The sequence below is a fragment of the Borostomias antarcticus genome (genome assembly GCF_949987555.1).
Source record: "Borostomias antarcticus genome assembly, chromosome: 29".
NCBI classification, from domain to species: Eukaryota; Metazoa; Chordata; class Actinopteri; order Stomiiformes; family Stomiidae; genus Borostomias; species Borostomias antarcticus.
The window spans coordinates 4,394,900-4,409,903 of NC_140262.1; the positions used below are offsets into that span (position 1 = coordinate 4,394,900).

Below are 15,004 nucleotides of genomic sequence, written 5' to 3' on the forward strand. Positions count from 1 at the left end.
TGGATGGACAACGGAATACTCCAAGGGATATGATTTGTTGTCTTTTATAGTCCAAGTGGTTTTGCCATTACTTTATCGGGGATTTGGTTTTAGCTGAAGGGGGTTGCGAGGTGCTATTGAATACAGAGGGGAACTGTACCACCTGATCAACGTCTGGCCAATCGCGGGCTTCTGTGGTTGCAATATTGCCCCCATGGGGGGGCTCTTGTTGCGCACCGGGGTCCCCAGTGCATCGAATCGAAGCGCTCGAGCGTCTTTGCACACATCCAACGCGACTGTATCCAGACCCACGTGCATTCAGTATTAAAACATTCCATGAGAAAGCAACTTCAACTCGTTACGAAAATGTGTGCGTATTGCATATGATCATTGCAATAGACTGGGGGCCATCACTTCATCCCCCAAACACCAACTCACACACACGCACACACACACAAACCCTAGAATGATTGGATGTCTTGTTTCCATTCTTGCATTAAATAATCATATAGGCCTATAATTCTCTTCCCCGTTTCATTTAGATGGCTTGAGGAGAATAATGCCTTCGTTTTTGCTCAGAATGTATGTAATCCCTATGAGCGTAATGAAGTATAAGATCATAGTTATGAAAAGTATCTGAAACATAGTTATAGGTATAATGATTAAGATGGAAAACATTCGTGTTCAGACAGAAACATTCATGTCCAGGTGGAAACATTCACATCCGTGTTCATTCACGTGTTCATGGTGTTTTTTAGGCACTTCCCTTCCAACAAAGTGACCGGATAAAGAACAACACGGGATCAACACTGCTACTGAGAAATGAATGGGAAATGGGGACACATTCCTCAACTGATCAAGATCCAAGCGGATAATAACACAACTATATTCAATTGTCATCATGAAAAAGACGTATGTTCAATTATTAAATGCTGAAAATGTAAATAGACTTTACTGTTTGTTTGGCAGGGGAGAGGGAACTGACATTTAAATCACATAGGCTATATCACATCTTAAAATGCATAAACCAGCAGCAGTCTATATTATTATCATGATTATTATTATTGCTGGCCTAGAGCACTATAGACTACTAGCCACACCATGAACGTGGATATTTACTGTGTAAATTCTATAAAGCCCAATGCACAATTTCATTGTCAAAATGTCAAAATTATTATTATTATTATTAGTAGTAGTAATAGTATTATTATTATTATTATTATTATAACCACTACTGTTATTTATTATTATTAATATTAATAGTATTATTGTTAATATTATTAAGATCCTTGCTATTTTACTATAGGCTATCTTAGGCGTTTCATGTAACAATCATACTGTTATCACTGTATTTTAGGATCAAATAGACCGATTGTTTAAAACAAATCGAATGTATTAAATAAAGTCACAAAACGAAAACGAATGCATCAATTGTTTCCCATTTTCATCCAATCCAATTCTATTTCTTCCTTTTAACGTAGGCAAGACTATTCAGCAGCTACCATTATTTGCAAAGAAATTCATGGGCCTGTAAACCAAAGCAACAAACTCATATGCCTACGTTTATCCATTCATTTCATTGATCTACAGTATTCAATAGATATTTTCCGTATATGGTGGAGGAGCTAGGCTAGGTAGAGAGAGAGAGGGAGTGGAGGGCATATGTACAAATGTAACTATGATGCATTGTATCTCACGATGCAACCATGTCGCTTTTGGGGGGTGTTTAAGAGCTTGTGGTAGAACTACAACCACTTCACTATTTTACACAACCTACATCTAATTAAGAGTCAATTGTGGCTCTGCCAACTATTGTCACTAGATGGCAGTAGAGAGAGGCGAATGAGGTTGTAGAGTAGCCAAGGCCCACGAGTAGAACCATTATCATTTAGCTGCTAAAGCCTCCATAATATAGATGAAGAAGATTATGATGATGTCAAGATATAGGCTACTGATAGAGCCAATAATGTGCTTATAAATGCAGTTGAGGTTCCCTTTAGGGGATAGGGTACTTATGACTGTTCAAACAAACCTGGGAAAACCTGAAAACCCAGTGGAATGTAGCCAAATCCCTTAAAAAATAATTCTTATATAATGCATCAGGATTCTCATCTTTGTCAACATATTGTAACCACCGATGAAAAGGCCTGTGGTATCTCTCAATGTTGCTGCCATCTTGCCATCAACGGTTGACGCGCTATAGCCGCTGTCCTATTTTACAGCCAAGGAATTTTGTATCTAACATAAAATGCATTATCTGCCATTGCTTAATCTATTTAAGGCTATCTTGAATGCTCGGCCAATTTGAATGCAGGTATATGTGCATTAGCTGTGTCTGAAGTGGTCGGAAATGAGGCGGTCCTACCTTTGTTGATAATCCATCATTTCGAGTGTGGGTGAACGCCACTCCGGAGTAGCCTAATTGTCTTGGTTGTTTTTTGATCTGTTTTCATCATTATCCTATTTATACGATGCACAATGTGATATCTGTTAAGTAAAAATAGTATTCCGTTGTCCTGGGATTATCGATTTTTCATTCACGCGCACATAACTGAACTGTAGACTCATTAGCATAACATTTGAGTTTGCGCAGTGGCTCCATCCGTTAGGCTACTTGGGAGAATTACGCAGCAACTGAACACATTTCTTTAATATAATACTGTGAAGACAAACAGCCCATGAGACGAAGATGTTAGTGAATGAATGTTAGAACACAGACAGCTATAACATCATGGGAAAAAAGTTCCACATGACACAGCTCAGCCAATCCTCGAGCAGAGATAGTCGTAAAGTCCCGTTGCAAAGTTGTAAATTTCCCAAACTGCACCCAATTTAATGCATTTCAAAGAATTCTGCGCCGTTGCGACTTTGTCTTCCTCGCCACCCTTTCTTCACAAACAGGACAAAATGGACTCGCAAATAGTCAGTAAGGCCTCTTATCTTATGCGCAGTTGTAGGATTGCTTTAAACGAAAAGCCCAATGTTTTGGATCATTTGATATCAATTTCTCATATTATCCGTTCTCAGATTAGGCTATACAAAATATAGGCGTTAGTTTTTACACCAATGTTTTTTATGTAATTGTGTCAAAGACTAGCCTATTATTCAACCCAACACTGAAGATTGGCCTTCAGATGTAGGCTACAGTTTACCTTTTTCACAAGAAAAAAATCTATATGAATTGACATCAGGTTGTAAAGATTAACTGTAGGCTATGGATGATGAGGCTAGGCGCCATTTTGAAAGCAAGATGATAAACCACATATTTTGGCTATGTGCAGGCTCGTGTGACAGCATTATACAGAGATACTGTAGATATCCTATGCATTTTTCCTAATTTCCATTGAAAATAAGAAAGAAAAAACAAAGCAACGCAATAGAACAAAAATAGCCCTAAATTCCCAAAGCAGAAGGTTACAGGAGAGGTCATCTCACCCTAAATACACCGAGGCCTGAACAGACAAACAAACAAACTAGTATTTCAATAATCGTATTGATAAACAGAAACTTCATATCAAATTGACAAATTTCATGGATGTTTTTCCTACGCTGTCTTGTGCGCTTTCAATAAATTTCTCTGTGTATTTTGAATATCAACGTGTTTTGAATTAAAACATTCCCATATTTCACAACATCTTTTTGGCCTTTAGCAGGTTTCGTTTGTAGGCTTGCAGCTCGGAAATAGTTATGTTTGTATTCTTTATATCTTATGATTTAAGTTATGAGAACACATTCCACTATGCAATAAATTCAGCAAAATTTATCATAGCAAAGTGCAGAATTTCCATAATCTACAAAGCCTACAAATCAGCAGGCCCAGAGCGAGGCTATTGCGCTCCACCAGCTATTGGCACCTTTTCCCCGAGTATCAGGTATCAGGCCTGCGGTTCTACTAGGCTATGCATATTTTACGATCTTTCTTTTTTGTCTTTTTCTCATGACTGACATGGTTGCAAAAGAAGCGTGTGTAAAAGGTGGATGAGTATGTGGTGTGGTGCCATGGCTATATTGGTCACATGCCTAATGTAGGCCAATATCCAAGCAGGTGTCACGGAAAGTAAATAGGTATAGGCTTGTGTATATTATTTGTTAGAATTTGTGTAAGAATATGTTTGCAAGCCTTAACAGTAGGCCTATAAGTGTTCCAACGAAATAGCGTATGATTCATTTTTAGTGCTTATAAGTTCCTTATTCTATCCTATCAATTCCATGGGCCTATTCCATTCCATTTGGTTCAACCCCCTATTGGCAAAATTAGCCTATATTTTTCGCCAAATAATCTAAGAACGTGATAATAAAATGGAGCGTTACTGGATTACGTCTGGGACAATCATAGTGGTCAATACACCGTTCACCACTCAAGCTTTTTGTTTTAAATTATTAGTCTACAGCTTTTGCAAGGCGATGACTTGGTGTCGTAGATTTATCCTTGATTAGCGGCTGTAGACCTGCCATCGACGGATTTACAAGAAACCGGACACAGCTAATTGTTGGTTGTAAACCTTTATTACCCTTTTCCTCCACAATACCCTCTGTTAACCAACTGTTGAGATATAGGCCAAACACAATAGTCTTACGTTTCTATGGAATACATTTAATGACAATACCATTCAAGCCTAGCCTATTTTAAATACACTTGGCAACACATGTTTTGAATTGTGTAAATATTGATTAGACCATGTTTAGGGGGTGGTCCTGCGCCGTGCACTGGACGTGAGCTCCTCCCAAAACCCCTGACCTCATATTGAACCCGTGCAGGTACTTTACGCATGGTTACGCACGCACATTAGTCTGCCAATTAGTTATCCACAGTAATCTTGCATAAAATTCACATTGACGGCATTTCAAACATGCATACACGTCTCTTTTACTTTCCCAGAGCAGAAGTGTAAGCCTTGATTTTTCTTATTTCTTCATTTCATCCTGCCCCGTCTCGCTGCTTGGAAACTTGTCCTTGTTCTCCTTCTTCAATTTCATGCGTCTGTTCTGAAACCAGTTTTTAATCTGCCGCTCGGTGAGCGCAAGCGCGTTGGACACATCAGCCCTGCGCTTGCGGGTCAAGTAAGGGTTGAACAGAAATTCCTTCTCAAGTTCCAGCGTCTGAAAGCGACTGTAGATCTGTCTTCCTCTTCTCTGTGTAGCTGTTGAAAATGAAAAGTTAGATCATTTAGCCTATAGCCTACACACAGACATGGCAACTTTCCACACGACATAAGGCTTTCTCAAGGTTTATTGGGGGTAATTAAGTCACGCTGTCTCTGAAAACAACGAACGTTTAAAAAGGTCAGCACTCGGGCGACTCACCTTGTGGTGTCATCCAGGGAAAGTGATCAGGTGAAGAGTAGCACAGATCTCCATCATCTGAATCCTTTAATACACCTAAAGCTTTCGAGCTGCAGCCGTTGTGCTGGACAAGATCCACATCACGGGACGCGTAAAACGGTTTAGTAGGACTGTGCGCATGATAAAAGTTCCCCACCGTCCCAAAGTGTAAGGAGGTTACGCACGGGTTTTCTTGATTGGCTGGTTGGGTGAACGAAGCACCATGATGACAGAACTCCGGTAACTGCGTTGGGTGTTGCTGTATACCATCGTCAATGTATCCGTACGAGGTTGCGCTTCCCAAGTCGTCCTGCGTAAAACGGTACTCTACACTGGAATGCAAATATTCACTGCGTTTCGAGTATGAAGATGTAATAAAATATGACATTTTCGCTGCGTCTTTATTGTTGATGTTTCAACAATATCCAGATGGCCAGTAGGCTGGATGAATCATAATGGATCCTATTTTAACTTAAACAGACCTGCGCTGAGACAGTAGCCTATAGGATTGTCCACTGGCGTGTCTATCACGTTGATTCCATTAGCGGTAGCAGTTTCCTCGTCTGAGGAGGATGAAAGGGGAAGCGGCAGCTGTGTATGTGCCTCCTCGGAGATGGGCGCGACTCACTTATAGCTTACACCTCGCAGTTGGGGAATATCATGGGATCCTGGCATTGTGGACGAGAGAGAGGGAGGGAGGGAGGGAGAGAGAGAGAGTGTGTCTGTGTGTGTGTGTGCGTGTGTGAGTGAGAGAGAGGGGAAGGTAGAGATGCTGTTGTTAATATGCTGAGGTAAGTCTGGTGATAAACTAGATAACAAACCACATTGCCATCTCAACGAAAACACAATCAAATGAAGGAATTTTGAATATTCCGACCGAGTTGAAGACCGAGCTGAAGGAATGACGTTGAGGTAAATCTATTTAAAGGAAAGCGAGCTCTTTAATGTTAAACCTTTCCTTGAGGTAAAATTGTAACACAACGGCATGCTTATTACAACTGTTGAATCTTAATTTGCTCGAAAGTTGTTCAAGGTAAAACAAAGCAGGCTACCCTACAATATAAGCAAATTATTTGCACTGATTCCCTTTCCTATGTTTTGTTCATGGAATATATTTATACATTAGGCCTATAAACAATATATTCCATGAACAAACAAGCAAAATACTCTCCATTTATATGATTTGATAAATCATTTTTGTAATTAATAGTTTATTATTGGTATTGTGTACAAATAACGGCATATTTGTTCATAAATAGGCAAATAAGATGATAATTAGTGCATATTTTATTTGCATATTTATAAGTCTTGATAAAGTTTTGAACTCAACCGCTCATCTTATTACATTCAAACAAATGTCAGATATTCATTTTGAATCTCAAACTCAATATAAACCAGTTGATCATAATCAATTCAGAGACACATTTAAACATGAAAGATTTGGCACAAATGAGCGTTCATGCTTTTTCCCAGCCATCTCCCATCCAGCATGGGAAGCGTTCCGAGGTCACACAGATTAAGTGTATTACTTTAAGGTCACTTTTCCTCCCCCAGATTTGGGAAGGACCAAGGAAACATTTCAACCTGAATCACCGGTGGCTCTGTGGAGGTATTTGATTAGAAAACACATGACACTATTTTACACATCTCAGTGTCAAGTACGAAGTAACACACGACAACTAATTCAACAGGCACAATTTTGTTTCTATATTTTCACAATATAAGGCCGCACCGACTCTGTTTCTCCTCAGTGAATTCTCCTGACAAACGTAAAAATGAATTTCATTCTCAGCAGTTGATGCAGCACATGTAGAGGGGGATCTGAGGGACGAGTTCGGAGGCCTGATCGCCCCCCCCCCCCCCCCCCCCGGGTTTGAGGAGGAGAGCGCATGACGGGCCGAGTGACATCAGCGCCTGCTAGCGCCCGTGGCGGGGGAGGTTGTGGGCGGCCCTGCGGACGGGGTGGGGGAAGTCCGGCCTCCTGACCAGGGGGGCCGGGGTGGAGATGACGAAGAGGCCCTGCAGGTTTTTGGGGGGGGCGCAGTACGGGCGGCCCGGCCCCGGCCCCGGCTGACTGTCCCTCGACGCGGCGGCCCGAGCACGAGTCCCTGTGCAGGAGGAGCTCATACTGCCCTGCCGAGCGGTCAGACAACCACTGACTGAGAGAGGGAGAGAGGGGGGAGAGAGAGAGGGAGGGTGAGAGAGAGAGCGGGGTAGAGGGGTGGAGAGAGGGAGATGGAGGGGGAGAGAGAAAGAGGGAGAGAGAGGGGAGAGAGGGGGGGGGGGGAGAGGGAGATGGAGGGGGAGAGAGAAAGAGGGAGAGAGAGGGGAGAGAGGGGGGGGGGGGGGAGAGGGAGATGGAGATGGAGGGGGAGAGAGAAAGAGGGAGAGAGTGGAGGAGAGGGGGGGGGGCGGGGGAGAGGGGTGGAGAGAGAGGGGGGTAGAGAGAGGGAGATGGAGGGGGAGAGAGAAAGAGGGAGAGAGAGGGGGAGAGGGGTGGAGAGAGAGAGGGGGGGAGAGAGGGAGATGGAGGGGGGGAGGGGGGAGGGGGAGAGAAAGATAGTCAGAGAGAGAGGGAGACGCTAATGAGTTTCCTCAGGTCCATCGCTGGACATCTTTGACGACATGCAAAAGACAAGCGGTCAGAAAAGGGCCGGTTTGCTCACTTGTCCACGGGATGCGCCGGGCGCTGTTGACCCTCCTCAGGTCCCCCGGGGCGCGGCGGGCCGCCTCCGCCACCGGCTCCTCTGGCGCGTGGTACTGCAGGCAGGCCGACTCCCCCTGCGGGAGCCCGCGGGGCCCCCTGTCCAGCCCGGGCCAGGGCCAGCGCTGCTGCCCCAGCTGGGAGCGGACGTACTGCAGGCAGGGCTTGGCCCCCGGGGGCACCAGGTGCTGGATCACGGCGCAGTGATGCCCCGGCCTCCTCGAGAGCTCCGTCAACGACTCCAGCTGCATGAAGAAAAAAAACGCTTTTTCTCACGCCGGCGTAAGAGAGGTCGCGGCACGGCGGCGCTATGCCGGGCGGGCGCCACTCACCTTGTGGTCTCTCTCGCGTCTGTGGCGGAGCAGCTCGCCGTGCGTGTCCAGCGGGGCGCGGCCCCCGCCGCCGGGCCCCGTCCGGAGCAGCTGGTACACCTGGTCCACCACGCCCAGCTCCCGCAGGAGCCTCTCTCGCTGGAGGAGGCCGCTCACGCGCTCCACCTCCTCCTCTTCCTCCAACAGGTCCGGGGCGGCGCCGCCGATGGCGGTGGGCAGGGGGGGCATGGTCAGGGGCTGGCGAGAGACCGCCAACGCACACGGCTGCGTTGGTGACGATAGCATTTCATTGGGGCGCACAAACTCAATGCATTAATGCACCCGTATTAAATAGCGGTGTTCAGTTAAAAGGATGTTTGGCTCCCTCTGGTGGGGTATGAAAGAACTTCGGTGAATTCTGTAACCGACTACAGGTTCGGTTATAGGTGATGACTCCAGCATTTTCTATGAAGCCATTATGAAACATGAAACAGTTCAAGGACTCCCCCCCCCCCCACACACACACACACACAACACACACAACACACACACAACACACACAAATGACCGACTGGGCGGCTTACGGTCGTTGGTTGGTGGTTGGGGTTGGCGGGGCGCGCTGGGATCCTCTGGGGTTTGTCTCTCTCTCCAGCTGACTCCCCCTGTAGGTCTCTCCTCCCATTCGCCTTCCGCTCCTTCCGCTCCTTCTGCTCCTGCTTAAGACGCAGATCCTGCAGCTGCTGCCTGAGTACACACACACACACACACACACACACACACACACGGGTGAGAACACACGTATGCACTAGTAAGTCGCATCTTTACGCATTTACGATGTGTACAGGTGTACGGTGGGAGGTGTGTGCCTGTATCTGCCCCTGGCGGGGTGTGTGAGCCTGTATCTGCCCCTGGTGGGGGGCGTGTGAGCCTGTATCTGCCCCTGGCGGGGGGGGGCATGTGAGCCTGTATCTGCCCCTGGCGGGGCGTGTGAGCCTGTATCTGCCCCTGGCGGGGGGCATGTGAGCCTGTATCTGCCCCTGGCAGGGGGCATGTGAGCCCGTATCTGCCCCTGGCGCTGGCCTGTGTGGTACCTGGCGCACTCCTCCCTGGCCTTGGAGGCGGCGGTCTCCTGGAACAGGGAGCTGCTGTGCTGGAAGAACCTCTCGTACTTCTCTCCTCCCTGCCGGGGGTAGATGCTGCGGAACCCGCCCAGGTGCTTGGCCTCGTACCTCCGCGTCTGCTCCACGCTGGCGGCCTGGGACTGACGCAGCTCCTCGCTCCTGACGACGCACACACACACGCACACACACACACACACACGCACGGGTGTTACTTACATTTCAGACTCTGCACGATGGCTTTTTTAGAAAATCGGGTCGCATCGGTTAGGTTTCATTCAATCCGAGGCCCCTGCGGTCATTCTCCGTCCTGGCCCCGCGGGGGAGGAATGAACTGCCCACTGACGTCAGGACAGCAGAGTCACTGCCCAATTTTCGCCACAGGCTGAAAACTCATCTCTTCAAGAAGTACTACCACCATCCTCCCTCTTAAGCACCTATTGTATTTTAGATTGCTATTCATGCACTTTGCCTTCAGCACTAGATTATGATCTTAGTCACTTGTTTTAGAAAGGAGATGCACTTGTGAGTTCTGGAAAGTAGTAGTACATTGGCTTTTCCTATGTTAAATGCAATTATTGTAAGTTGCTTCGGATAAAATGACTAATGTAATTTAAATCTCATAATGGCTTTTTAGAATATGCTTCATCGGGTAGGTTTCGTTCAACTCTCATGTTAAGGAACAGGTCTGATAAACTCTTCATGCGACACGACATTCTCTTAGATGATCATAGAAAGTAGCATGGATTATAAAACCCTATTGACTCTGAATGTCCTCTCGTCGTCTGGTAATGTATCACCGCTACCGTACGTCTGTGCTGTACTGTACCCGTCTTCTCTGGAGCGGTTCTGTGTCCCGTACCTGTCTTCTCTGGAGCGGTTCTGTGTCCCGTACCTGTCTTCTCTGGAGCGGTTCTGTGTTCCGTACCTGTCTTCTCTGGAGCGGTTCTGTGTCCCGTACCTGGCCCCTCTGGGGCGGTTCTGTGTCCCGTACCTGGCCTCTCTGGGGCGGTTCTGTGTTCCGTACCTGTCTTCTCTGGAGCGGTTCTGTGTTCCGTACCTGGCCTCTCTGGAGCGGTTCTGTGTTCCGTACCTGGCCTCTCTGGAGCGGTTCCGTGTTCCGTACCTGGCCTCTCTGGAGCGGTTCTGTGTTCCGTACCTGTCTTCTCTGGGGCAGTTCTGTGTTCCGTACCTGGCCTCTCTGGAGCGGTTCTGTTGCAGTCTCTCTTTCACCCGGCGTCTCTCCTCCTCCGTGATCTTGCGGCGGTCGCAGGCGCCCAGGTTGACCAGGACCAGGGCGTCGTACAGCAGGCCGTCCTTCACCTCCCGGTCCAGCCGGGAGTCCGTGGTGAAGCTGGGGGAGTGGTTCACCTGTGGAATCACGTTCACCACTCACGTTACGTTCTGGGCGCGCGTTGTGCTCTGCGCTTAGCAGCTGCAGATCCCTTTAAGGGGGCGATCACACCTGGGAAAGACGCTAGAAACGAGACGCCGGTAAAACCATTGATTTCCTATGATACGGCGCGTCTGACTGGCGTTCCTGCGTCTTTTTCGACGGGCGTCTTTCAAGCGTCTTTTTTGACGCGCACGGACGCTGAATACAAAAAAAAGTTGAACTATTTTCAACTTTTGAGCGTCAGACGCGAGAAGCGCCATTTTGTCATCGTCAACAGCCATCTTTTGGAGGACGTAAATCAGTACCATCACTTGCCTCCAGCAGCCAGGGCCGGAGCCGGTGGTCCAGCAGCACGTCGAAGCCCAGGATCTCGAAGCAGGCGCTGCCGGCCGCGTGGTTGGGGAAGCAGGTGTGGTAGTTGTGCTTGAGGATGGGGTGAGCGGAGATGAGCGTCTTTATGATCACGTCCTCGATGTCGGCCCACATCTTCTCCGTGTCGTAGCACATGGCCTCCAGGTGCTTGTTCAGCGTGGACAGCTTCCTGGAACGACAGGAGGGGGGGAGAAAAGGGGGATGAGGGGAGAGGTGGCGTCGCCAGAGTCCGTCAAAGCGCCCGTCTCACAGGCGCACAGAGGTAGAGGTCCGTCTGCTGACCGTTTGCTGCCGGTGTCGTTGTCGCGTACAAAGTTCTCGCTGTGCTTGTTGATGGCATAGTTGGTCAGATGCATGCAGACGTCCGCCTGGTCAGCATATAAGAGAGACCAGAATGGTGGCATTATTGCAAACAAATTATACCACTGTACCAATTCATTAACTGCATGTGTAACAGCAACAATGGAATGTAATTGTTATATGTAATAACAGCCCTGTAATAGCTGGCATTGAAGTGAGTAATAAGACGAGCTGTGTGTTCCACCTCACCACATTGCTGTTGGTGGGCTCAGTGTACTGGGCGGTGCAGAAGCGAGCCAGTCCCTCCTTGTACAGGAAGATGCGGAAGGGGTCACAGGAAGTCACCAGCACGTAGATACGCAGGTCGAACTTGAAGCCATCAATAATGAATGGCTATCAACAACAACAAAAAAGATGGTTCTGATGATTAGACAGGTGTTAGTGCATATTCAGCAAAGATCTGGAAACGTTGCACAGACATGACAACAGAATACTGAGGTGTGTGTGTGTGTGTGTGTGTGTGTGTGTGTGTGTGTGTGTGTGTGTGTGTGTGTGTGTGTGTGTGTGTGTGTGTGTGTGCGCGTGCGCGCGTGTGTACAGTAGGCTCTCACCCGGGACACGTACACCTGACAGATCATGTGTTCTCCGGGTCGAATGTCCTTGCTGGATTTGGTGATGAAGATGCCTCGTCCTTGGCAACCGGAGTCAGGCTTACAGATGTACGTCTTGTGTTTTTTATCCCTGGTATAAGCTTGGTAGTCACTGTAGCTGCAGTGAGAAGAAGGCGGGAAAAAAAACAATGTTTGATTCTGAGTTGTTGGACGTTGGTACTGCCAAGATTGACATCATACCGTGAAAACTCACTCTGCAGGAAGGCACCATGTTCGGGGAAATATATTGTAGTCTTTGGGGAAGAGCTTCAACATGCGATTCAAGTTCCGTGCCAGTAGATCCTTCCGGCAAATTTCACTCATCCCAGGAAAGTGGTTGATTTTCTGCGGAAGGACAGCAGACGGATGAGAACGCCGGAGCCACACCACGTTCTAGAAGGAGGCGGAGTTCAGTGTCGGGAGAGGAGTATTACCTGATAGCGCCTCATTTCCATGACTCTGTCCAGCGAGACCGAGCAGTCTGTCCAGAACAGCGTCCAGTCCTCTCCCTCTGCCGCTTCCCTCAGGCCGTACCTGCGAGCGGCCCGGCGAACTGGACACATGTGGAAGGAAGATCACATGAATCCCTGTCCGTGATTCCCATGGAGAAAACCAGACGTGAATCTAAAGACACCGCAACCTTATAATGCAGAGAGGTAAGAATGTGTTAATAACACTGCACTGAAGTAATGGAGCCAAGATTTACATAATGCCCAAGTCCAAATGAATGGTGGTGAATGGGCGGCATTGTTTCTGCGGCTCTGTGGCGCCCCCCCCTGGTCGCAGCCGGCAGTTTGGTGCACTCAAGGCTCAACCCCCGCACACCCCAGTCCAAATCCTGTGTCTCTAGTGCCCCCCCCCGCACAGGGACTTGGTGATGCTCAAAGTTTTGCGTGGCTTCGCTGCATCTCTGCAGGCTAGCGTGCGATGTTTGGTGTTGCTGCGCTCGTTATGCCGAGACCTTTCTGCAAGTCCAAACCCTGTGTCTCTGTGACCTTCCCATTTGGAGATATAGCCATTTCAATCCCGTGACACCGCCCTCTAGTGGCTATGCAGTGAAGTGCATGGTCGACTCTACCCCTACCTACCCCTACCTATCAGCAACAGCGCTGTGTGAGAGGCACAAAATGCATTCAGTGAGCCCCGTTTCTAGTTAAAGTGTAGATTATAGTATAGATACTGTAGTATACGGGAAACTTATGGGATTTAACAGGAATAAATGATGTTTTCCAGTTTATTCCCATTAGTCCCCATAAATATTCACAAACTTCTCTTTCCCATGGGAAGTTTGTGAATATTCCCTGAATTGTGCAACCCTACTCACCACTCTCATATTTGCAGTTGGTGATATTGATCCACAGTCATCTGGAAGAGAAGAGGGAGAGGGAGGGACAGACATGTGCAACAATACATCCATAATGACATCTTTTATATGTTTAGCGTTTCTTTCTGACGTGGCAGGACAAGATTAGTTTCAAAGACAACTCACCTACATGGCCTAGAATGTAGACTATGAAGTCATACCATGTCTTTTTTATTGTTAAACAATGTTATTCCTCCTTAATTGAAGTATGTAGGATCTTCTTCCAAATCTGACAGGAACAGGACACTGAAGAGTACCTCTTTTTCCTTTTCTTCCTCCTCTTGCCAGCGGGCGGCGGAGTCGGGGTGCAGACCTCCGGCTGGCTATCGCTCCCCCAGTCCTCTCCCTCGTCTCCCCCCTCCTGTTCACACTTGAAGGCTTCATCCTCCGACTCTCTATCAGGGCTCTCTCCTGGCGGGACCATCCTGCAGAGAGACACCAGACATCTAAGAGTACTACTAGCTCCATTCATCATTATCAAAACCGGCGGGTGACATTGGTGTGTGTATGCGGTATGTATATGTGTGTATATGCGGTATCATGCCTCAGTTTCATCAACAGATGTAGCATGGGGGTAGATAAGAATGACATTATACTAGTTGATGACATTCTGTTTTCCAATCTGCATATAGTTCCATATGGTTTTCATGGGGCGAGTACCCCCATCGTGAAATTCAATCAAGTGGATCAAACTACAGGTTGCAACGCACACTGACTCATGTTTCCGTGTGCTGTAGTTTCCACTTCTGTCTCCAGGTGAGTGCTTAGGCTGTCAACTTTCCATAGCAGAGTGTTATTCAAGAGTTACTGTGGCAGGACAGGTACAGATGTAGAACACAGTCAATAGGATACTGGCTGTGGCATTGGCTTTGCAACTCCAATTTGGGGAAAAAAAAGAAGAAAAAAAACCACAAACAGATTCCAGAAGACAGTTTGAAACTGATTCGATTTGACGCAAGGTATCCCCCTGAACATAGGAATACCCTGAATGTAACTAAAGTTACTTCCTTGAGGTCTCCTGACCCTGGTTTACTGTGGCTTGTCTGCTGACCACCGCTGGTGTTTCCTCCCCTGTCTGGTGTCTGAGGGGTGAAGGTGAGGCCGGGCTAATTGCTGGTAATGGTAAGGTTGAGTGCTGGACAGGGGAGGGGAGGGGAGGGTGAAGAGGGACATCCTAGGTAGGCTGCGGGAGGCTTGGGTGCTGGGTAACGGTATTCTGATCCAGTGATCTGGATAATCCTGGCCCTGAACTCTTGGCCCGTTGGTCGAGGCGCCCCTGTGACCTCCAGCGGAGTACTGTTACAGAGGCACTGTTACAGAGACAGGTATTCCTAAGGACCTCACCAAATTACATCAGCTACATAAAGAACAGCGCTGTTTTTTCTGATATAGGCTACTGCAAGAACATATAATTGACTCAGACAAGAATATCGACAGACTAAACACTATTACCATCCAAGCACAAAACAGATGATCCTATTTTCAATAA

At 47.4% G+C, this 15,004-nt stretch overlaps 1 protein-coding gene across 1 annotated transcript; it reads right to left on the reverse strand.

Moving 5' to 3' along the window:
- Positions 1–7,218: 7,218 nt before the first annotated feature.
- Positions 7,219–13,939, reverse strand: ttll6 (tubulin tyrosine ligase-like family, member 6; the record flags this gene model as incomplete). Its single annotated transcript, XM_084459877.1, has 14 exons — positions 7,219–7,460; positions 7,968–8,250; positions 8,338–8,601; positions 8,901–9,060; positions 9,408–9,596; positions 10,627–10,805; positions 11,146–11,371; positions 11,485–11,570; positions 11,752–11,895; positions 12,114–12,303; positions 12,367–12,497; positions 12,587–12,705; positions 13,477–13,514; positions 13,773–13,939. 14 exons carry the CDS (start codon positions 13,937–13,939, stop codon positions 7,219–7,221), a joined length of 2,418 nt encoding a protein of 805 aa, XP_084316003.1.
- Between the last annotated feature and the right edge of the window lie 1,065 nt (positions 13,940–15,004).